General features: G+C 43.1%; 1 protein-coding gene across 1 annotated transcript; it reads right to left on the reverse strand.

The window, feature by feature from the left end:
* Window positions 1-402: 402 nt before the first annotated feature.
* LOC143281215 (uncharacterized) lies at window positions 403-22,744 on the reverse strand. Its single transcript, XM_076586298.1, has 11 exons — window positions 22,610-22,744; window positions 19,907-20,089; window positions 18,468-18,551; window positions 17,493-17,650; window positions 17,010-17,058; window positions 15,721-15,823; window positions 14,516-14,624; window positions 13,642-13,756; window positions 4,281-4,393; window positions 3,732-3,883; window positions 403-2,053 (listed from the first exon to the last, which is right to left on the reverse strand). The coding sequence occupies exons 2-11, from the start codon at window positions 20,076-20,078 to the stop codon at window positions 1,945-1,947; spliced, it is 1,164 nt and encodes a 387-aa protein (XP_076442413.1). The 5' UTR covers window positions 20,079-20,089; window positions 22,610-22,744; the 3' UTR covers window positions 403-1,944.
* Between the last annotated feature and the right edge of the window lie 325 nt (window positions 22,745-23,069).

Genomic DNA, 23,069 nt, shown 5'->3' on the forward strand with positions numbered 1-23,069 from the left:
ATAAACAACTGTGCATTCAGTACATTTCTTGTTTATCACTTGCTAACTGCACTGTAGGCACCTGACGGATTGGCATGCACAATTTATGGCAGTGCACACAATGTGCCATTAAATTTCTCAACCCAAAACTGAACTTTAAGACATGCAGTGTAATACAAAAGACACCTCAGAATCTGAACAGAGATCACAGAGTGCAATCTGAGCATTTAGTTCAATCACTTACTGAAGTCATAATCATAAACATAGTCAACACATAGTCAGACTGAAAAGATTGGTATTCCCATTCCTCCATTCAATCTATAAAAAAAATATTAAAAAAAACAAACAAACAAAAAAAACAACCACCAAAACATCACATACTATTCATTCACCCACAAAAATTGAAAGTCAAATAACAGGTCAGACGTTTTTTCCCCACCTTTATTTCTTTCTTTCTCTCACTTCATATCACATCAGTCCCACCTCCCCTTCCGTTCTTCAGTTTTACAAGACAAGAGTAGTGCACTCGACACACAAAACACCGTCCTGATGCGTGTGTAAGCAACTCAAGCACCTGTTAATCTTTCCTAACAGAGAGAAATAAATTGCACATATATTTTACACATATGTTTTCCCTCAAGCAATCCTAAATTTAACAGAACACAAAACGAGCATTAAAAAAAATACACGTTTTGAAAACAACAGCCACTGAGTCGTACACTCCAGCTTCAGCAGATCACACTGAATTTTGATATGTATAACACCACCTTCCATCACTTAAAGTTAGCATACCCTCGATTTCACACAGTGACAACAAACGAGATGAAAGTACAAGATATGGTGATGAACAGGATGTTTTACATGACTCTCCCTGCAATCTGTTCAGATCGTGATCAACTGATTTGTCTTTCTGCATGAGGAAACTTCACAATTCTTCTCACTTGTAACTGATCCCTCCAGTACTTCACATATCACCATGTAACTTGATTTTTTTTTCTTGTTTTAAACACCAGCTTCCCTTTCTGTACTGGAATGTGTGAATGCAAGCATGCCTAAATCACCTTGTAGTACACAGTCAATAACTAATGAGAAGAATGAAAAAAAAAAATCATTAAAATAAAGGGAAAACCACTGGACAAAGAAAGAAGGGGGGCCCTAAACAGGACAAAAAACAAATTCCATTTCCTTCCTTTCCCCGTATCATACACCAAATCAGTCAATCATCAAATCAAAACAATCATACACAAAAAAGTACTCTCATGGAAATGAGTCAATGTGAGAGAAACCAACTATCCAAGAATGCGCAGAATGGATTCACAGACGGACACCCTCTCACTCTCTAACAATCTCACACTAACACAGCTTCACACATAAACAGAACACCAACAGTAGAGTAAATTATGCTCGATTTATGCTGTCAGAAAGATGTCGTAAAAAATTCAGTCTGCATTCATGACATTTATTATTGTTGCTCTCAACCCATCTGACCACACATCATGGCCATATGAGGATGTCCACCTGTCAGTAGTGATCCCACAAACCAAGACAAGACCGACCTGGGAAAGAAAATGAGGCACAAGCACAGTCCACATTCATGCACATAATACATCGGCCTGACACTGACCACTCCATACACTTTTTTGTTTGCGTAACGTTTAAACAGTAGTAACCAGAATAAAACATAATTTATTTTATACTGTATTGTACTGATGCCTTTTTGTCATACCAGACTTCTCTCTGTGTGAGATTCGGGCTGATCTCTCTGGGAAGAGCACAAAGCTACAGTTCAGCACCTCCCAGATTATACATAATACACACTGACAAAACGATATAATCTCATATCATCTTTTGAAACCGAAACCCTGACCCTAATGCATCACATCTGTCTCTGACAATGGCACTTTTCCCACTCCTACCAACCACCCAGTCTCCATCCACAAGCTCTGGTTGGTCGATGGAAGGATTCTAGAGCATTGTGCTGAGGACGGCGGTGCCAATGCCCCCTGCGAACATGGCTGGCACTGCCACCAGGGATAGCACAGACAGCAGACCCATGCCAGACAGCCCGTGACCACTGCAACAGGGCAATACAGGTTGACCATCATTCTGTACCTTGCCATGGTGTGCGTTTCACTGGTCAAAAACTACCCCAGGGTAATGTGTATGGCTGGCTCAACAGCAAGGTATAAAAGGTCAAGTAAGACTTTGCTAAACTCTGTGTGTGTGTGTGTGTGGCTCAACAGCAAGGTATAAAAGGTCAAGTAAGACTTTGCTAAACTCTGTGTGTGTGTGTGTGCCTGTGCCTGTGTGTGTGTGTGTGTGTATGTGTGTGTGTGTGTCTACGCGTGCATGTGTGCATGTTGTCTGTCCGTTCACTTATATCCATGTTTGTATGTATGCATGTATATATATATGTATATAAACACAATGCATGTATACAATGCATGTACATTTATTGTCAGCTGATAATGTAACTTATTACTTTGATAGTAATGTACAGATTTTGAAAAAAATAATCTCTGCAACAGGGTAAAAAAAAAAAGTCATACATGCACATAAAAGCCCACTCTCATATATGAGTAAACGTTATATTATATAGGGAGGTGGAGCCCAAGGATGCTGAAAGAAAGAAAAAAAATTGTCACTTTGGGGAATCCGTTCACAGAGAATCGGAAGTGTAAACAGCAATTCATAGAAAGCAGTATTCACAGTGAGCATGTTGTCAGCTTCCTTCCTTGTCTATGCTTGTGAACTAGGAAACTGACAATGAACTGTCACTGACTATGTGGTTTGACTGGACATTTTGTGGAATGCACTATGCCAGTTTTAACATGTGTTCGAAACAATTTCAAGCAATTTCCTAGGTCTTTGAGTATTGCTGCAATAAAAATCTCTTTGTCTTTGACTTTCCAATTTCTTATGTCTTTGAACATTGTTGTAATTAAAAAAAACAAAAAAACTCTTTGCCCTCGACTTTTAAGTGAAAGTGTGTTTTTGTGAAGTGCTGTTCAGCTGATCTGGATGAAGGAATCGCTCTGAACTGAATGAAATGTTCAGGGTGCAAATTATCCTCCATGACAAATGATATATTTCTGAGTGTATCAAGTTATTCTGCCACACACATATATAAAATAAAAGAAATAACAAAACACCAGTTCTACTTCATAATGAATGTGTACATGCACACACCTTTTTGCTCACACACACACACTGAGTAAGTACATATGTATAACTTTTGCTGCCACACACTGACAGACACACACATACAAACACACATAACACACAATAATGGAACATGTATGTACACGACAATTTGCTGCCATACACACACAAGAGACAGATTCACACACACACACAAACACACACACACAGAGAACATGACAAGCCATATAACATCAATCCTACTGTGGAAGAGCATGAAGGCCATTCAATATGTTCTGAGATGTGACGAAATTTATGAAGTGATGAAACAAATTATAACAACAGGTTAGCATAGTGATAAAAGAAATTATAACATCAGGTTTGTAGCCACTTTTGTCACAGCATACACACCAATTTTCCAAAACATCCAGCCACTGAATTTTGAACCGCACTGCAAAACACAAGGCAAGGGTGACTGCGCTTCTGAAGCCAACACTGAGCAAAAGCCGATGTGACTTTCTGTTGACATTTCTGCTCTCAGAAACATATCTGTTCTCAGAAAGCCAAACTCTCAGAACTTACTGAACGGCCCTCATGTTCACGGTTCTCACCTTGTGCAGCCGGCAGCCAGACGAGACCCAAACAGCAAGCAGGCGCCGCCAATAAAGGCTGCCACAGGAGACACCCCAGGTGTTCCGCCTGCCGACCCCGCCATCCACTGCGACAGGTACGCTCCTGCCACTGCCCCACCTGCGTAAAACACCTGCAGACAAGACTATACTTCTATCATGACAGTCCTACAAAAACTGACCACCAACAACCACCACCAACCAACAGCCATGCTTCCATCTGCTGTGAGCGAACTGCATGAAAAGGTTAACATAATCATGCCTGTAACTTTAACATGATTACGCCTGTAACTATCATAATAGCCCAACCGACATACAAACCCAGGCAAGCTTCCTTCTGTTGTGATCGAACTGCATGGAAACAAAGTCTAAGTCCCCCATACACAACGACACACGTTGGTTCATCTGCCACAAGAGATCACTTTTTTAACTTTAAAAAAAAAAAAAAAAAAAATCGAACTTGTACCCCGAGACAGTGAGCGTCTACCATCAGAACAGGGGAAAGTCATCAGAACACAGAAGCTGACTGACCTGCCACCAGTTGCTTGCTCCCGATCTGTAGGCAGCTAAGTACGAGAAGAGTCTCCGCACCGACGGAAATCTACAACCCTGCGCCAACACTGCACAGTAGCTGGTGCTGGTGCCTGAAACAGCAAAGATCAAACCACACTGATAACTGTTGCTAAAGCCAGTTGCCATATGTACACCCCCCCCCCCCCCCCCCCCCCCCAAAAAAAAAAAAAAAAAGTTTTGAAGATTTTTTTTTTTTTTTTTTTTTTTTTGTAAACCACATAAAAACCCACGTCCAAATATCAGTTCTCTGTGAGTGTGGTGTGTGTATGTGTGTATGTGTGTGTGTGTGTGTGTGTGTGTGTGTGTGAATCAGTGGAAGTGCAAAAACTCCAAAAATATCACATATGCCCACAAAGAAGCGTATGAACACACATCACAAATACCCATGAACACAATTACATAGACATTGTCGCGTGCGACAGTGTAGCGTTGGAAAAAAAAAAAAAAAGAGAAGGAATTTGGGTCAACTTGACCCCTCGAATACGTCATGATTTTCGCTGTTTGCTTTGTTTTTTCTTGTTCCCTTCTTTCTGTCTTTATTTCTATGCGTGCGTGCACATGTGCGTGTGTACGCGCGAATGAGCGTGTGCTCCTTCCCTCCCTCTAGTCAGCTCAGGTTGATGTTTTTTTTCCGTGCATGCATATCTGCCGGTTGTTTAGCTCAACTACAAGTTTGATAAGGACAATTCATACGGAATCTACCTCGACGGGTCAGATCAACTGGGGAAGAACAGTGTGTTTTGCGGGCGTCGCGCCGACGGCCAAGAGTTTCACTTCGACTTGGCTCTAAACACGAACCTGTTGTCCGACGATTTTGTTGTGGGGTACTGGGGCGGAAATGGAAGCATGCATCGCAGCAAGGAATTGTGGGACCGGAAGAAGAGAGGGACCAACGGTCGTCAACGCCGCACTAGTCACTGTTCCTGCTCCATTCGTTTTGGAGTGAGGGGTTGTTTTTTACCGATTCAGTTCGGGTTTGGGGCCTCCAGTGCCACTACATTTCCTGGGTCCATGTCCGACCAGGAGGTCTGGAATTACGTCCTAGTTCCAGGGATTTAATCTCCCGTATTATTTTTTTTTTCACGAGCTCTTGAGGTGAGTCAGGTTAGAATGGTGAAGAATGCTAGTTTTGTTTTTATTTTTCTATAGACAGGGAGCGACCGTTGACATATATTTCAGGGTTTTGGTGTTGTTGTTATTATTGCATTTTGAGATACATACTTTAATTTCAGTGCAGTGTGCCCCTGCTAATCCTTGTGGATTCCGATTTATGGATATCTGTGTGCACACATTCTGTTATTGTTTTGTTGTTTTTTTTTGTGTGTGTTTTTTTTACGGTTGTATTAAGGCGTTCAGCTGTACATGTGAGTGTGTGCGAAACCCCTCTGTGTGTCTGCTTTAGCACATGTACTGTTTTTTGTTGTTGTTTTTTTATTTTTGCTTGACTCTTCACTCGAGTCTTTTTACAGCTCTGAAGAGTGGTCCGCCGTTGTCCTGGACATCCACATCCTTCCCTGCACCCGTGATACCCTGAGACTGTCACAGGGGTGTCCCCAACGTATACAACTGCCGCTTTACACCCCACCTGTCTACAGAAAGACTAGAACTCCCAGTGGTCGTCTGCATCGTGCGTCGTTTGTGACAAGGACCTGTGTGTTCGGAACTAATGCGAGTCGTACATGGACGGTAGAGGATGCGTGTGTATGTGTGAGAGCAGTGCATAAGAGGGGTGAGTGTACGTGTTCGAGCGAATGTGATTTACTCATTTATTTTTCCCTCATTCCCACTTATGATGTGGCAATTTGAATTAGCGGGTTAGTAAGTTTGGGGAGTGGAGGGGGTATTAAGGGAAATAGTTAGGCCCCACTGCTGTTTTGGTTGTCAGTATATCCGTGTGAGTGAGTGAATAAAGTGTGGTATTGTGTACAAATTCTTGGTGTTGGCTGCATTTAATTGAGCGTGCGAGGATCCGGAGACCCATTTTTTTCTTAAATTTTCTTTTATTAGATTGCGCGGGGCCTGTCGGGTTGTAGGTGGTCCTCAACCTCGACCGGTCACGTGACAATTTTTGGGGGCTCGTCCGGGATCTTCCGCTTCCCGATCGCCGCTCGCAGCTTTCACTAAGTAGTTTGTATTATCCAAGTTATTTATTTATTTTGTAACTGGCAATGTTTTGTTTTTATTATATGTGGGAAGCTAGAGTGGGAAGTTAACAGTAAATATATATATATATATTTTTTTTTTTTCCACTCACTGGGGTACCCTGTATCTACACTGACTGCTCCTCATAAACAGTTTTTGAAGAACACAAGGGGTGATAGCTATTCGTAGTGGTAACTCAGCATTTCCGTGTTTAACTTCTTCATAATCCCCTGGTTTTGTTTGTGCATAGTGTCAGGGTCCGTTACGATGGCTTCCAAGTATGTCATGGGAAAAGATCCATCCCAAGGACCGGTTACAAGGTCAGCTGCGGTCTCAGGCAAGAAAGAAGTGGTCGGTGTCGGGGAGGATTCTCCCTTTCTGAAAACTCTGGGCCCTGGCTCAGGAATTTCTCGGCAGTCCCCTAATTGGATCAAGGAGATGATGGAGGCACAGTATAACACTCCTCCAGTCACTTCCACAGTGGTTTGGACAAATGTCACCACTCCTGGGGGAGCTTTTACGGGCCCAAGGTTCCCCAGTCCTTCACAGGTACGTTCTCAGATAACTACCTCAGGCACTGGGTACGTCACTGGCACTCCTGGGGTTATGACCTCACGGGTTTCAGAATCTAACACGCATGATAATACCTCCATGGTGGGGGGCGACGTTACATCCCTCATTCTGTATTTGGAGAGAAAGGAGGAGATGCGTCGACAAGATGAGGAGAGGAAAGAAGAGATACGTCGACAGGAGGAGGAGAGGAAGGAGGAGATACGTCGACAGGAGGAGATGGAGCTCCGGCAGTTAGAGCGAGAGAGATTTGAGCTTTTGGCTCAAAGCCTTGCTCAGCGGCCTAGCCGAGAGGAGTCCCCGGCAGCGAGACTGCCCACTTTCGCCCCTCCAAGGCTGACTCTTCCTGAGTTGCGCCCAGGCGACGACGTCGACGATTTTCTGGATCATTTCGAAGCAGTCGCTGACTCCTATAACATGGCAGAAGAGACTCGATCACTTTACTTGATTAGTTCCTTGACAGGAAAGGCCCGGGAGGCATTTAACAACTTACCTCCGGAGAGTTCTTATACTGATCTGAAAGCGGCGCTTCGCCGTCAGTTCAGGATATCTCCTGAAGCTTACCGTAAAAAGTTTAGGGAGATACGCAAAGCCGGAAGTGAGTCCTTCATCCAGTTTGGGATTCGTCTTAAGCGCACGCTCGAGCACTGGGAAACCATGTCCGGAATGGCACTGAGGGACTTGATTCTTATTGAGCAGCTTCTCAGCACTGTGACAGACGACCTGGCTGTGTGTATCAGGGATGAAGGCCTTAGAACGTTCCAGGAAGTCATAGAGAGGGCCGAACGCTTTGCGGAAGCCAGAAGGGGAATCAGGGTCTTCAAGACCAGTGCAGGTTCTCTAGGTGGGGGACTCAAGTCTTCGCCCATGCCGAAGCGTGGGAACCTAAGCTATTCTCAGCATCCGTTGGCTGAACAATCACCGTATTCAGTTGTTCCGCCTCGTGGCAGCATGGCGTCTGCCCCTAAGTCGACCACTGCACCGGGTAAGGGGGGCAATCAGTGTTTTTATTGTGGCGATGGGGGACATTACAAACGCGACTGTCCAAAGTTAAAGAGAGACCGGAGGCAACAAGCGGCAGTCGGCCACACACACGAGAGTTGCGCTTTAGCAACTGTACCTGTGTTCAGCGCTGAACAACAAGGTGACCAAGGAGGAATGGGGCCTACCTGTTCTGTGTTTCTCAGCCTCGTAGAGGATCGGATAGTCGATTCTATTCGAGACTCTGGCGCTACATGCACTTTCGTTGACGAGAGTGTGGTACCTCCTGATGCCGAGAAAGGAGGAACGTGTCAGGTGACTGGAGTTGAAAAGTCCTTCAACGCTGTCCGTCCTTATGTTAAGGTACAGGTTGCTACACCGTACTTTAAAGGAGCTGTGTGGGCTGTGGCACTCCGGAATCCTGCATATACACTGCTCATTGGTAACAATGTGCTTTTCGCAGACGGTACACGACAGGGGGTGTCGACACAGCTACCCAGGGAGGTGCTGGCAGCAGTAACCACACGAGCGATGGCAAGGGATCAGGCGCCCGTCTTACAGCCTACTCAGGGACCGGTGACAGACACAGTAGCTCTCCACACAGATAGGGAGACCGTCCGTCGTCTTCAGGCCAGAGACCACACCCTGCAGCAACTGAGACAAGCGACAACTCCCAATATCAACACAGAACGGGAGGGTAAGGCATCTTACACAATGCACGATGGTCTCTTGTTCCGTGTGTTCCACAAGAACGGGGAGCACCTCAAGCAACTGGTGGTACCTCTGGGCCTCAGGCGCACTGTTCTCTCCCTAGGGCATGACATACCCATGGCGGGGCATTTGGGAGTTCGGCGGACACAAGAGCGAGTGTGGCAACACTTCTACTGGCCTGGCATGTGCAAGGATGTCCGCCAGTACTGTCGGTCGTGTGACGTCTGTCAGCGTACTTCTCCGCGTGGTAAGAACCAGCGTGTGCCGTTAGGTACTGTCCCTCTTGTGTCAGAACCCTTCCAGAAAGTGGGAGTGGACATCGTAGGTCCAATCACTCCAGCCTCTGCGCGGGGCAATCGTTACATTCTGGTGGTCGTTGATTACGCCACACGTTACCCAGAAGCCGTTGCGTTGAAGGGGATCGATTCTGTCACAGTTGCAGACGCACTGTGGCAAATGTGGACCCGAGTGGGAGTACCCTCGGAGGTACTCACAGACAGAGGTACCCAGTTCACAAGTGACGTGATGACTCAGGTAAACCGGTTGTTGGGGATCCATGGCAGAACTACGACTCCGTACCATGCACAGGCAAACGGTCTTGTCGAGCGTTTCAACGCCACCCTGAAGAAAATGATCCAACGCCTATGTATTGAGAAGCCCAAGGATTGGGATCTGTTCATTCCAGCCGTCCTGTTTGCGTTCAGGGAAGTGCCACAGGAGTCCCTGCGGTTTTCTCCCTTTGAGCTTCTGTATGGCCGCACGGTCAGGGGGCCCATGGCTCTTTTGCGCCAGCTGTGGACCAAGGAAGCGTCATCGCCTCCAGAAACCCTCACGGAGGTAGAGTACGTGGTGGATCTGCGCAATCGGCTGGAAGAGACCTGCAGGCTGGCACGAGAGAACCTGCAGCAAGCAGCCACCAAGTACAAGCGACAGTATGATAAAAAAGCCCGTGAGCGATGGTTTGAGGTAGGAGACGAAGTCTTGCTGCTCTTACCAGAGAAAAAGAACAAGCTCCAAATTGCTTGGCAGGGCCCCTACAGGGTGATAGAGCGGGTGGGCGACTGGGATTACCGTATTGCGGTCAAAGGAACCCCACGACTCTATCATGCCAATCTGCTGAAGCGGTACACCCGGAGAGAGGAGTGTTCCGCAGCTGTAGCCCCAGTGGTCATAGAAGAAACAGAAGATGACCACACAGGCTCTTTCAGCTCACAGGGGATTCCACTTCTACCCTTGCAAGCAGAAGAGACATGGAAAGATGTCTCTGTCCACACAAACCTCACTTCTTCACAGAAGCAGGAAATCATGGGTATCTGTCAGAGTGCTAGTGGCGTTCTCACCGACCTTCCCCTCAGGTGCACCGTGGGGGAGTGTGAGCTGGTTCTGGAGGACATTACACCAGTACGAGTCCGCCAGTACCCACTGCCCCACTCACAGTATGACGTAATCAGAGAGGAGGTCCAATCCATGCTGAAGATGGGAGTGATTGAGCCTGCCACGTCACCTTACTCTGCACCCATCGTATTAGTCAAAAAGAAAGACGGGAAGGTTCGCTTCTGTGTGGACTTTCGCCGTCTCAACCGGGTACTACGCTTTGATGCAGAACCGTTGCCCGATGTCAACCAGATTTTTGCAAAGCTGAGCCATGCCAAATACTTTTCTAAACTCGACTTAGCTAAAGGGTATTGGCGGATACCCATGAAAGAGAGTGACCGACCCAAGACCGCATTCACGACGCCACAGGGTCAGTTTCAGTGGCTGGTGATGCCGTTCGGGCTGAAAACGGCCGGTGCGATTTTTAGTCGCATCATGCGAAGAGTTCTGGGACCACTGCAGTTAGATGATGCCCATAACTTTATGGATGATCTGCTGCTGGCCACCGGTACTTGGGATCGTCACACCGAAGTTCTGCAGCAGATACTCTGCCGCCTACAGGAGGTACAGCTGTCGGCGAGACCTACTAAGTGCCAGCTTGGCTGTCCGGAAATCAGCTTTCTTGGACACCACCTCCAGGGTGGTCAGCTGCACCCAGAACAGGACAAGGTAGCAAAAATCCGGGAAGCACACCCTCCTGCCACAAAGAAGGAGCTGCGTGCCTTCCTTGGACTGGCTGGCTATTACAGGCGTTTCGTGCCTAAGTTCTCAGAAACAGCCCTACCTCTGACCAACAAGACCAAGGGCAGTGAGCCCAACAAAGTTCTGTGGTCGGATGAGTGCCAGAAAGCCTTTGACAAGTTAAAAGAAGCACTCATCAACCCCCCAGTGCTGGTCCTTCCCGACCCTAGCAAAACATTTGTGCTACGGACAGACGCCTCAGGGTTGGGCCTTGGGGCCGTGCTTCTTCAGGATCACGGTGAAGGACTACAACCCATAGCTTTCGCCAGCAAGAAGCTCAGTGGAGCTGAACAGCGGTACCACACCCTAGAGCAGGAGGCACTGGCAGTGGTTTGGGGTATACGGAAGTTCTATCCCTACCTGTACGGAAGGCATTTTGTGCTTGAGAGCGACCATCATCCTCTCAAGTATCTGCACCGTATCCGTCCCGTCAGTCGACGTCTCATGGGATGGGCTGTGGAGCTCCAGTCTCACAGCTTCACCTTCAGACACATCAAGGGTGTCGACAACCTGGGGGCAGACTACCTGAGTAGGACTGGGCAGTAACTGGAGGTTTGACTCATGCCGAGTCGCTGCACCGGGGTTGACCGGTGTGTTGGCCCTGTCCCACTGTTTCTCCATGCGATACAGATTTAGCCCTAGCGGATGGTTGGAACGCTTGATCCGTTGGTCTGTTGAGCGGGGACAGTGCACAGCGTTTACCATTTCTTGTGTTTTGTTTCACATAATTATTTTACAATTCAAGTAATTGACGAAGCATGTCAACCGTGCATGGCTGTAAGTGTGAATCTCAGATTTGAGATCGACACTTTTAAGGAGGGGGGAAACTGTCGCGTGCGACAGTGTAGCGTTGAAAAAAAAAAAAAAAAAGAGAAGGAATTTGGGTCAACTTGACCCCTCGAATACGTCATGATTTTCGCTGTTTGCTTTGTTTTGTTTTTTCTTGTTCCCTTCTTTCTGTCTTTATTTCTATGCGTGCGTGCACATGTGCGTGTGTACGCGCGAATGAGCGTGTGCTCCTTCCCTCCCTCTAGTCAGCTCAGGTTGATGTTTTTTTTTTTTCGTGCATGCATATCTGCCGGTTGTTTAGCTCAACTACAAGTTTGATAAGGACAATTCATACGGAATCTACCTCGACGGGTCAGATCAACTGGGGAAGAACAGTGTGTTTTGCGGGCGTCGCGCCGACGGCCAAGAGTTTCACTTCGACTTGGCTCTAAACACGAACCTGTTGTCCGACGATTTTGTTGTGGGGTACTGGGGCGGAAATGGAAGCATGCATCGCAGCAAGGAATTGTGGGACCGGAAGAAGAGAGGGACCAACGGTCGTCAACGCCGCACTAGTCACTGTTCCTGCTCCATTCGTTTTGGAGTGAGGGGTTGTTTTTTACCGATTCAGTTCGGGTTTGGGGCCTCCAGTGCCACTACATTTCCTGGGTCCATGTCCGACCAGGAGGTCTGGAATTACGTCCTAGTTCCAGGGATTTAATCTCCCGTATTATTTTTTTTTTCACGAGCTCTTGAGGTGAGTCAGGTTAGAATGGTGAAGAATGCTAGTTTTGTTTTTATTTTTCTATAGACAGGGAGCGACCGTTGACATATATTTCAGGGTTTTGGTGTTGTTGTTATTATTGCATTTTGAGATACATACTTTAATTTCAGTGCAGTGTGCCCCTGCTAATCCTTGTGGATTCCGATTTATGGATATCTGTGTGCACACATTCTGTTATTGTTTTGTTGTTTTTTTTTGTGTGTGTTTTTTTTACGGTTGTATTAAGGCGTTCAGCTGTACATGTGAGTGTGTGCGAAACCCCTCTGTGTGTCTGCTTTAGCACATGTACTGTTTTTTGTTGTTGTTTTTTTATTTTTGCTTGACTCTTCACTCGAGTCTTTTTACAGCTCTGAAGAGTGGTCCGCCGTTGTCCTGGACATCCACATCCTTCCCTGCACCCGTGATACCCTGAGACTGTCACAGGGGTGTCCCCAACGTATACAACTGCCGCTTTACACCCCACCTGTCTACAGAAAGACTAGAACTCCCAGTGGTCGTCTGCATCGTGCGTCGTTTGTGACAAGGACCTGTGTGTTCGGAACTAATGCGAGTCGTACATGGACGGTAGAGGATGCGTGTGTATGTGTGAGAGCAGTGCATAAGAGGGGTGAGTGTACGTGTTCGAGCGAATGTGATTTACTCATTTATTTTTCCCTCATTCCCACTTATGATGTGGCAATTTGAATTAGCGGGTTAGTAAGTTTGGGGAGTGGAGGGGGTATTAAGGGAAATAGTTAGGCCCCACTGCTGTTTTGGTTGTCAGTATATCCGTGTGAGTGAGTGAATAAAGTGTGGTATTGTGTACAAATTCTTGGTGTTGGCTGCATTTAATTGAGCGTGCGAGGATCCGGAGACCCATTTTTTTCTTAAATTTTCTTTTATTAGATTGCGCGGGGCCTGTCGGGTTGTAGGTGGTCCTCAACCTCGACCGGTCACGTGACAGACATACACAAGCATTTCCTTACGTATGATCCTCAGATATGTACCAAATCTGCTGTGCTTACATGCACGCAAACATACACACACAACACACATACACACACAAAAAAACACGCACACACAGTATTTCCTCAGATATGTACCAAACTTGCTTACATGCACGCAGACACACACACACACACACACAGAGCATTTCCTTACACATGATCCTTAGATATGTACTGAACTTGCTTTTATGCATGCAGACAAACACACATACACACACACACATACACACACAAAGACACACACACACACACATGCACACACCCAGTGTGTCACAGTTGATGAGAACAGTAGGAATCTGCAGAAGTCCCACCACAATGCCCGCCATGTAGGGCGGCCATGACAGTGACCCCAGGATCCCCTCCCCTCCCACAGTAACCTGTAGATCAATCAAATCAAACCAACATATCCATCAATCAATCATAATGAGAGAGACAATGTACTCATAAACAAGCACATCCACACTAATATGCACAGAGATCCCATGAGAGAGACCATGTACTCATAAGCAAGCGTACCCACACTAATACGCACAGAGATCCCATAAGAGAGACCATGTACTCACAAGCAAGCACATCCACACTAATATGCACAGAGAATCTCAGACATACAGTGTGCACACACATGCTCACACACACACCCATCAACATTTGCATCAATTATGGTAAAATAAGGCTCAAAGTCTCCTCATATGCATGAACTTGCCTCAAGCAACATTTCAAGTTTGAATGAATTACCAAAGTCTCAACAGAACCCATTTGCCTGCAGAGAATGACTTACAAAATGAGGAAACAGACTATGGACATCAATACTCATCAGGTAACAACCTATTACGAATGTCAGAAAAAATGTGGGCACTACATGATAAAATGAAATTCATCACTGACAGCATTCATGTCATATTAAATTTTTGTTTGTTTTTATTACAATATGGTATTCTCTTTGAATTCCACATACCAGTACTGCTTCAGTAAGTAAATAGTGATTTTTGCATTATTACAAACACACATGCACACACATACTCACAGTGCACTGTAACTCAGTCATAGTGATACAAACGCACTCACACACACACACAAACACACATAGGCTGTAACTCAGTCTCAGTGACACAAACATCCTGCACAAGATGCCATACCTCAGAGTCCCAGGGAGCGTACAGCTCTGCAGCAAACACCACCACCCCCAGCACAACCACAAACGGTAAGGCCACGTTAAAATAGGGCCCTCCCACATGCTGGTGCAAACTGATTTATAAAAAAAAAAGAATAAAAGAATTAGACGGAAAAAAAAAGAAGAAAAAAAAAAGAGTGTAATATTTGTTTTATTTGACTTTGATTTGGGTTTTTGTTACATGTCATGTGATATCTTCTTGATCTGATTGAAATCTCTATGTATCACGCCCTTCGCCACTCTTGAATTTCTGTAACTGAGATAATAGGGAGGATCTGCAGACCCACTTTTATATGATATTTGTGGTGATTCCCCGGGTGCTTTTAGTGAAAACCGCATGCATATGCACGTCTCCATTTCCTGTTTTTTCAAGATCACCGAAAGGCTAAAATTTCATCATGGAAATCACTGTCCTGACAAAATGATTTTGAACAATTTCGGTGATTATCTTTTTGCAAGATTACAAGATGAATTTGGTTTTAGAATTACACCCATCATTTGCTTTAGTCCTCTATGTTTACTCTGATCATGTTTCTTGTCACATCTCTGTCATTACGCATTCAAACTGACCCATTTATAAACTCTGCCATAAAATTATCAAGGCAGGCCCGCAAACCCTCCCTAATAAAATGATTCTGATTCTGGTTCTCTTATCTAAAAAAAACAACAACCCAAAACAAACAAACAAAAAACCCCCCACTTTTTTCTGGAGGCCTTTGAAGCTGAGTAGTGCTTGGTAGTATTCAAATTTCTCTCTCTCTCTCTCTCTTGTTACACTTCAGATGATTTCATGCCAGTCAAAACCATTTTCCTTTCACGGTACCCTACTGTTTGTTTTGGTTCCTTGATTTCAGGCTGACTGGAATGACTAAGGTTCTGAAGCTGAAAGCTGAAGAAGAAACACAGTCACATGCTGAGAAGAACATGTATGTGTTTGTGTGTGCATGTTTGTGTTGTAGGGTTTTTTTTGTTGGTTTTTTTTTTTTGCTTTCCCCCCCCCAGCATTTGGAAATTTGGAAGGTTCTCAAAGCCTAACCAGTGCAGTGTGTCTGTGCATATGACAAGCCTCTGCTCCCAGCCCACTCCTTTTTTTCCCCTTTTAAACAGATGTGATCAGTCCACATGCTTAAACAGTTACTTGATAGAAACTGGATGAAACATCATACTTACAAGTGCTGCTGAAGTGGAGATTTGGGTTTTGTGGCTCTCACCATGAAGGGCTCCATCAAAGCATACACCACCACCCCACATAGTCCTCCCAGTAATGTAATCACTGTGAAACAAATGGAAATGTAAGTTCAAATAACGCCAGTCATTCCTGTTGTTTGTAAATGATAACTTTTCAGACCAAACTGGCAGTTGATATACCTTGTGCGTCTGTCTCCTTTTCAAAAAATGATAAAGACTGTTCCCAATCGAAAAAAGAGAGATGTACATGTTCACATCCAATACAGTCTATAAAATAATTCTATACGATATTACTATTTGGAAAGAAATTGATGCTTTTGTTTCTTGTGTCAGGATCATTAGCTAAACAAAAATACAATCAAGTGGTTCAAAAGATCCTTCATGGAACACAACATTCATTGAGAAATGTAACGTTAAGATAAAATTACATAAGATAAGATACATATTGCAAAACAAATATTTCATAGTCAGTGTCTGAGCAGAATAAAGAAAAAAAATAAACACACAACTTCTTCCACAAAATAAATGTGAAACAAATAAGGACTTTTCAACACAAGTTTACAAACAAACATGTTCACATACACACCTTATCATGATTCTTGAGGTTGAAAAATATCTTGCTTGATCTGTATTGTATGCATGAAGTTCTACTGATTTTTTAAAATCTGATTTTATCTAGAAATTAGTCAGACCATACATCATTTAATTTTAGGAGGAACAAATGAACCATTTTGTAAAGTGAGGTGTCTTTTTAAATGGGCCAACAAAGCTGTCAAGTTCACATTCCAGTAGGACATTTGTTTGTTGTTTTTTTCCAAGTTTGTAACTTACATTGCATTTTGTTCTTACCTTCTTTTTTGAAGATTTGAAAATTATACTGTGAAAAGATATTAGTTAAACTAAAAAAACACACACACATATTCTCACTCCCTCCCCCACCCACTGTTCCCACCCTCCATGCAAATTCAAAATTTAAAACTGAGAATGCAATGGAATATATGTTCCTGACCCTATAAATAAACAACCCTTTTGTTTTTGCATGATGGGAAATGGCCACCAAGCATCATGCCACCTCAACAAGGCAAATGCATTGACTTTACTTCTTACACCCACGCCACCCACAATCACACCAACTCGCGAAGACAATCCATATACTTTATGTTAAACATCCACACCAACGAGAATCACACCAATTTACGTAAAACATCCACACCACGCAGAATCATACTGACTCATCAAGGCAATCGATAAACTTTATGTCTAGCACCCACCTGCATTCTGTGTTCCTGTCCCAACCTGCACCATTATCATACCTGGGCACTGCACATGAGGTCACAAAGAACCAGTGTCAGTTCATTAGTCATAATCAATTCATCTTAAACATATGCTTTCTTCACCAGTCTGTCATAATATCCGACTTTTTAACATTTTCTGATCTCAACTGTGTCCAATAATATGCTCTTGTTCATATGCACTAGTTTATATTCATATGATAGTAATAATGGGTATTTATAATGCACCCTACCTTCTTACCACAGAGGCCCAGTGTGATAACATGATCAATTTATAAGATAAATTTTTTTCATAACAAATCAAATTGGGTGTACAGTCCCTGCATGTGTATGATTTTTTATGTATCATCTACGAGTTAACACAGTGCAGGTAGACTTCATGACCATGTGTATGCCTGTGACACAAAACATATTTCTTGTGACATGACCGTCAGGTAAAAAAAAAAAAAAAGCGCATCTCACCGCCCCGCTAAGTGTCATTCCAATTCCAAGGATGCTTCCTCCAACCAGGCTGCTGACCACCCCTTTGTTGCCAAAGCCAGACGTGAACTCGCGCATGGCACGAGCAAAGTGCTGATGAGTAGCAGGCAGCATTGATAAACTACTGAAGACGAACATGCCTGGAAAAAAACAACAAAAAAACAAAGGTCAAGCTGCTGTTTACTTATTCATACAACATTTCAGCATCTGCCTCTTTTCCTGAGAGAAGTGGCAAAAAGAAACAAATTTGTGAAGATGATTCTTTGTTACCTTGTTCTAAAAATGCAACCCATCAAACCTGTCAAATGACATACACTGCAATACAAATGTGAATGGTTCCATATATCATATCTTACATACTCTGTCCATTAAACCATTTCTATACACTCAATGGGTTCTGTGCATTTATCCTTTAACAAAATGACACGATACAGCAATCAAAACGTGAAAGGTCCCACAATCTATCACATTCACTGGCATAGATAAGCGGGTCCAAAACCTCTCCTACCACTGCTTCAACCTTCCCTGGACAGGCACCCATTCACACTTGGGAAGAGTGAGGAAAACTGGAATAAAGTGCCTTTCCCGAGGACACAACACCATGGCTGCTGAAAGTGAAATGGAACCCTGAACACTGGTCACTGGTGAACTCAGCATCAGAATCCCAATGCCTAACCACCTCTATCACGGTGCGCCTCCCTTATGCATTATTGCATGTCACCAAAAATTTCTGGATCAAACTCTTTTTGCATCTACATTTGTAAAATGTGTGTGATGATTGTGTGTGTGTGTGTGTGTGTGTGTGTGTGTGTGTGTGCGTGTGTACATGCATGCATGAGCATATGAGTGCATGCATGTGTCAGCCACAGATGACTGATGGTCTGCACAGTTCAAAGAGACTAACAAAAATCAAAATGTGATCCGGAGTAATACTGTGTGCCCCAATTACCACCTTACTTGTTGCTGATGCAGACAGGAACATTTTCAGCATCACAAATCGGGTGAACAGCATCTGGTCTATAATCACCTGGGGCTCAAACACTGAAATCAGTAAACAAAACCAATGAAAAAACAAAATATATAACTCAGAGATGCCAACCCCTGTCAAGTGTTTGTAGAAACAAACAGGAAATTTGGTAGCAACATTTTAATTTGGTAGGAACACTCAGACTCCAAGCCACAAAACCAAACGTAAATTTTATCTACAAGGCACACAAACACTTGATTTAGCCTCTTGTTCAGGCAAACAATTAAGCTGATTGGTCCACTCAATGCTGTTTCAATGAAACACGCATGTGATTAGCTGAGCATCATCACATGAGACCAAGGTTAGTGGTGACTGTCCTGGCCTTGTGATCGATAGGTCTAGAGCATCTGGGTAATATTACTTCAGGAAAGCATGTGACCATGCTATGTAATCGAAAATGAACTCGTTGGAACAATTTTGACGTTGGCATAACGTCAGAACAAACTGTGAAAGAGCGTAATAAAATATGGTGAAATAGTAACAGTTGGCATCTCTGGTAGCTTTAAGGTTGGTTCAAACATTGTAACCAGTAAACAAAACCATTCAATAGCCAGTACAAATGTGGAGTTGGATTACTCTTCAAGAAGTGTTGTACATAACTTAGGTAAATTCAAACACTAAAACCATGGGTGAAAAAATGCAATGAAAAACTGATACAAATGTGTTTAGTATTAATTTTCTTTGAGCATTTTTATATAAATGTAATATAAGGTTAATGTCAGTTTTGTTCACTTGTTGGATGTGCTTACTGTCCTGACAAAAAAGGAAGCCTGAAAATAGTGTTTAAAAACTAAATTAATTAATGCTTATTCAATGGACATCATTGGAAGATGTTTGAACTACACACACTCTATACAATATCAAATGGAACTGACCAAGATAGAATAAAGATACTAACTGTCCATGAGCCATAAAACAAAGGTAACTGGCATACAGATCACCGACTAATGAACATGTAATAAATTAAACCAAAAAACTGGCATACAGATCACCGATTAATGAACGTGTAATAAATTAAACCAAGTCTGAAAAGTACAGTGAACTCCAGCTAATCAGTATGACACATGTCCATAAATGTAAAATGTTTTCATTAAATAAAAAAAAAAGATGTATGCAGTCTAGGTTGTTAAGAGAACAGAAGGTAAAATATTCAGGTTAACTGAAAACATTGTCTTGTGAGTGTGTGTGTGTGTGTGTGTGTGTGCATGTGTGCGTGCACGCATGTGCGTGCATTTTTGTTTGTGTGTGTGCATTCATGAGTGCAAGCGTGCATGCGTTTGTGTGTCAAATGTCTTTACTCAGCTTGCCAAATTATTTGCAAGATCACTAAATGTGATTCAGTGGATTTGAAAGTAAAAAAAATCAGTACCTCTGCCTTTTTCCAGGGCAAACCCAAAGATGATACCACAAGCAGCACTTGAGGACAGTTGCACACATATCCATCCAAAAGACTGCTGCCTGCTTTCATCTTCAGAAGAGTTAGATTCTTGTCCATCATATTTAAGGACAGACTGATATTGTTTTCGTGAAGCCCTTTCCATGTTCTCCGAAACTGGTAAAACATGCAACACAAATCAAACACAATCATTAATAACAAGACCAACGTCTGCCAGATAAAAACAAGGAAGGAAACTAATATGTGTTGTGGTTGTTCTTAACAGCTATCAACTCAGTCTCAGCAACCTTCCTCTCTGTTATCTGAGATAATTTCCATTAGTTCATACTTCAACAGAATACAGCCAAGAAGCTGTAAATGAGGCGCATCATTATGTTTGTAATAAGCAATTCTAAATCTTAATTCCATACTATACCATACTATATATTATATATATATGTACAATATTCAAATTCATTACCCACTGGCCTGGAGAATAACTAATTTGTAAGCATTCCAGAAAATACCTAAAATTGTTTTTTGTAATTTGTTTCTGTCTTAAGCTTTTAAATCCAGTATGTCGTTCTTAGCAGTCTTTGAAAAGGTGATCTACATGTATGGACAGTATAATCCAAATTTACATTCATAAATAAATAAACAAATTATATATATATATACATACGTAAAATTATTTTTTGTTATTGTATATATACACACAGTTTGGAAGCATGTCTATTTTCCCCAGGTCTATCTTCCGTAAGGTCTAAGCTCCACTGGGTCTATAATCATCCAGGTCTATGTTCCCACACACACAAAAATTTTGGTTGGTCTATTTTTTGGGGTACTGGTCAATACTGGTCACTGACCTGTCAAACTTGGCAAAAGAGTCTTTCAGATCAGACGATAAACTGAGGTCCCGTGTGCAGCACTTAGCGCATGTAAAAGAACCCACAGCAACAAAAGGCTTGTCCCTGGCAAAATTCAGTAGAAAAACCCACTTCGATGCAAAAAAACAAATAAAACTGCACACAGGAAATCATACAAAAAATGGGTGGCGCTCTCATTGTAGCGACGTGCTCTCCCTGGGGAGAGCAGCCCGAATTTCACACAGAGAAATCCGTTGTGACAAAAAAAGAGAAATACAAATACAAATTACATGAACAAAATGCTGCATTCTGAAAACTTTTCAACAGTGGTCTACAGTGATCAACAATTGTCAGTAGTGGTCAGCAACTGGAAAATCCTATCAAGAAATCCAAACACTTCATAGCTATCACAAAACAATACAATCTGAACAGTTATGTATAACTGTTAGTTGTAGCCAGCAGTGGTCAGTATACAGTCAAAAACCTACCAGGACATCATAATAATGCACAAACGTGACAATGTGACGCAGTCTGAAAATATTTTGCGTAGTGATTAGCAGTAATCAGCAGTGGCAAGTAACTGTCAGCAATGGCCAACAGTGGTCAATAGTGGTCAGCTATTGGTCAAACTCTGCCAAGACGTCCTAATACTGCATCACCGTCACAAAGTGGTGCAAGCTGAACTCTGTCAGTGGTCAGCAGGGTTAAACACCTGTAAAATCTATATAAATAGTATTATTCAATAAAATGCACAGATGTGACCACTCAGCACGTTTGGATTGCAGAAAATAGTGGTCAGCAGTGGGTCTAGACATGGAGGCACACCTGGATGAACAAAGGTCCAGTAAACTTACATTTGGGGAAACATAGACCTGAGGGGACACCTGGGGGGAATTAACAGAGTAACAAATGTTTGGAACAATTTGTCACAAGATGTTGTTTCCGTAGGAACAGTGAATACATTTAAAAATTATCTTGATATTCATTTGAAAAATTTAAATGACAAAACTCATTTACATATTTATTGATTTTTCAAGCATTGCGCACTCAATGTTGAAAAATGCATCAGACATATGTGGGGACTCTCTTTTTCTTCCCCACATCAAGCGGGCAAAAGGCCTCGTCAGGCCTGCACGCCTTGATATGATATGATTGCCTGGGGGAACATATATATTGGGCTGACCCCAACAGTTTGGTAAACATGATAAGGAAATCAAACATGCTACATGTCTCTGTGTGCTTGTCTATACCTATGGAAATCTTTACATTACAGACACGAAATAAACATTCATCATTGTTCCAAAATGATTCTCCACACATGTCTACTGTGACAGAGAAAGTATTTTAAGTTCAGCTCCTTTCTTCACAACACAGCGTAGTGTGTTGTACTTGTCACTCCCACAGCTCACAGAACAACAATATCAGTGGCAACTATTTTACAGACAGTTCTGATCTGTAACCGTTTAAGACCGACGTCCATGATTTTATGAATCATGTGAAACTTTTTTTTTCCCCGGAGAATGTGAAATAAATTTATTTTCTGACCCCCTTTCACACCCCTTTTCGTAAGTTTGGTGTCAATCATTCCTGGCTTTACTCATTTAGAAACATTCGGAATTGCGCTGACACGTGTTGAGCGGCAGTAATGTTTCCAATCGTGTATTTGAATAACTGTTTTGTAGTATGCAATGTAGCTATCCATAAAAAAAAATATATATATATAAAAATTAGTGGACCGATAACAGATCAGCCTTCTGACTTCACTTTTTCCAGTAAATTCACCCTATTCTTTGGTAAGGTGTTTCATAAAGCATATTCCGCGAAAACTTACTTCGTTTGAAGGCGTTTTCTGCTGAACGAGTTCCAACTAGGGCCTAAATACCAGTATGCTTACTACTTAAATAGTACAGCAATGAAATTTGTCAGTGGCCTTGTTGTTGCCAGAAACGTGCGTTTAATTCTCAACTGCGCATGCGCACGGTGTACTTAACCGGTTCGCGCGCACCGAAGATTGAAGACGTCGGGAAGATCGAGGAATCTTATTTTGGTTCAGGATCAGGATCAGGATTTGGGGCGTTGTTTTACACAACTTAGCCATTTTTGGCTTTGTATGCCCCTTAAGATTTACTCCTTTACATTGTTGGTCAGGTCGTTGACTAGCTCAGTCATTTTATCCATGAAACTGTCATACTTTCGTTTTTGTCAATAACTCGTGTTTATCTATGAGGTTCTTAAAAGTATTTATACTAGGTGCACGTTTGATATTGTTTGTTAATTTGTTCCAATAATTT

The sequence above is a fragment of the Babylonia areolata genome, chromosome 4 (genome assembly GCF_041734735.1).
Source record: "Babylonia areolata isolate BAREFJ2019XMU chromosome 4, ASM4173473v1, whole genome shotgun sequence".
In the NCBI taxonomy this organism is placed as follows: domain Eukaryota; kingdom Metazoa; phylum Mollusca; class Gastropoda; order Neogastropoda; family Buccinidae; genus Babylonia; species Babylonia areolata.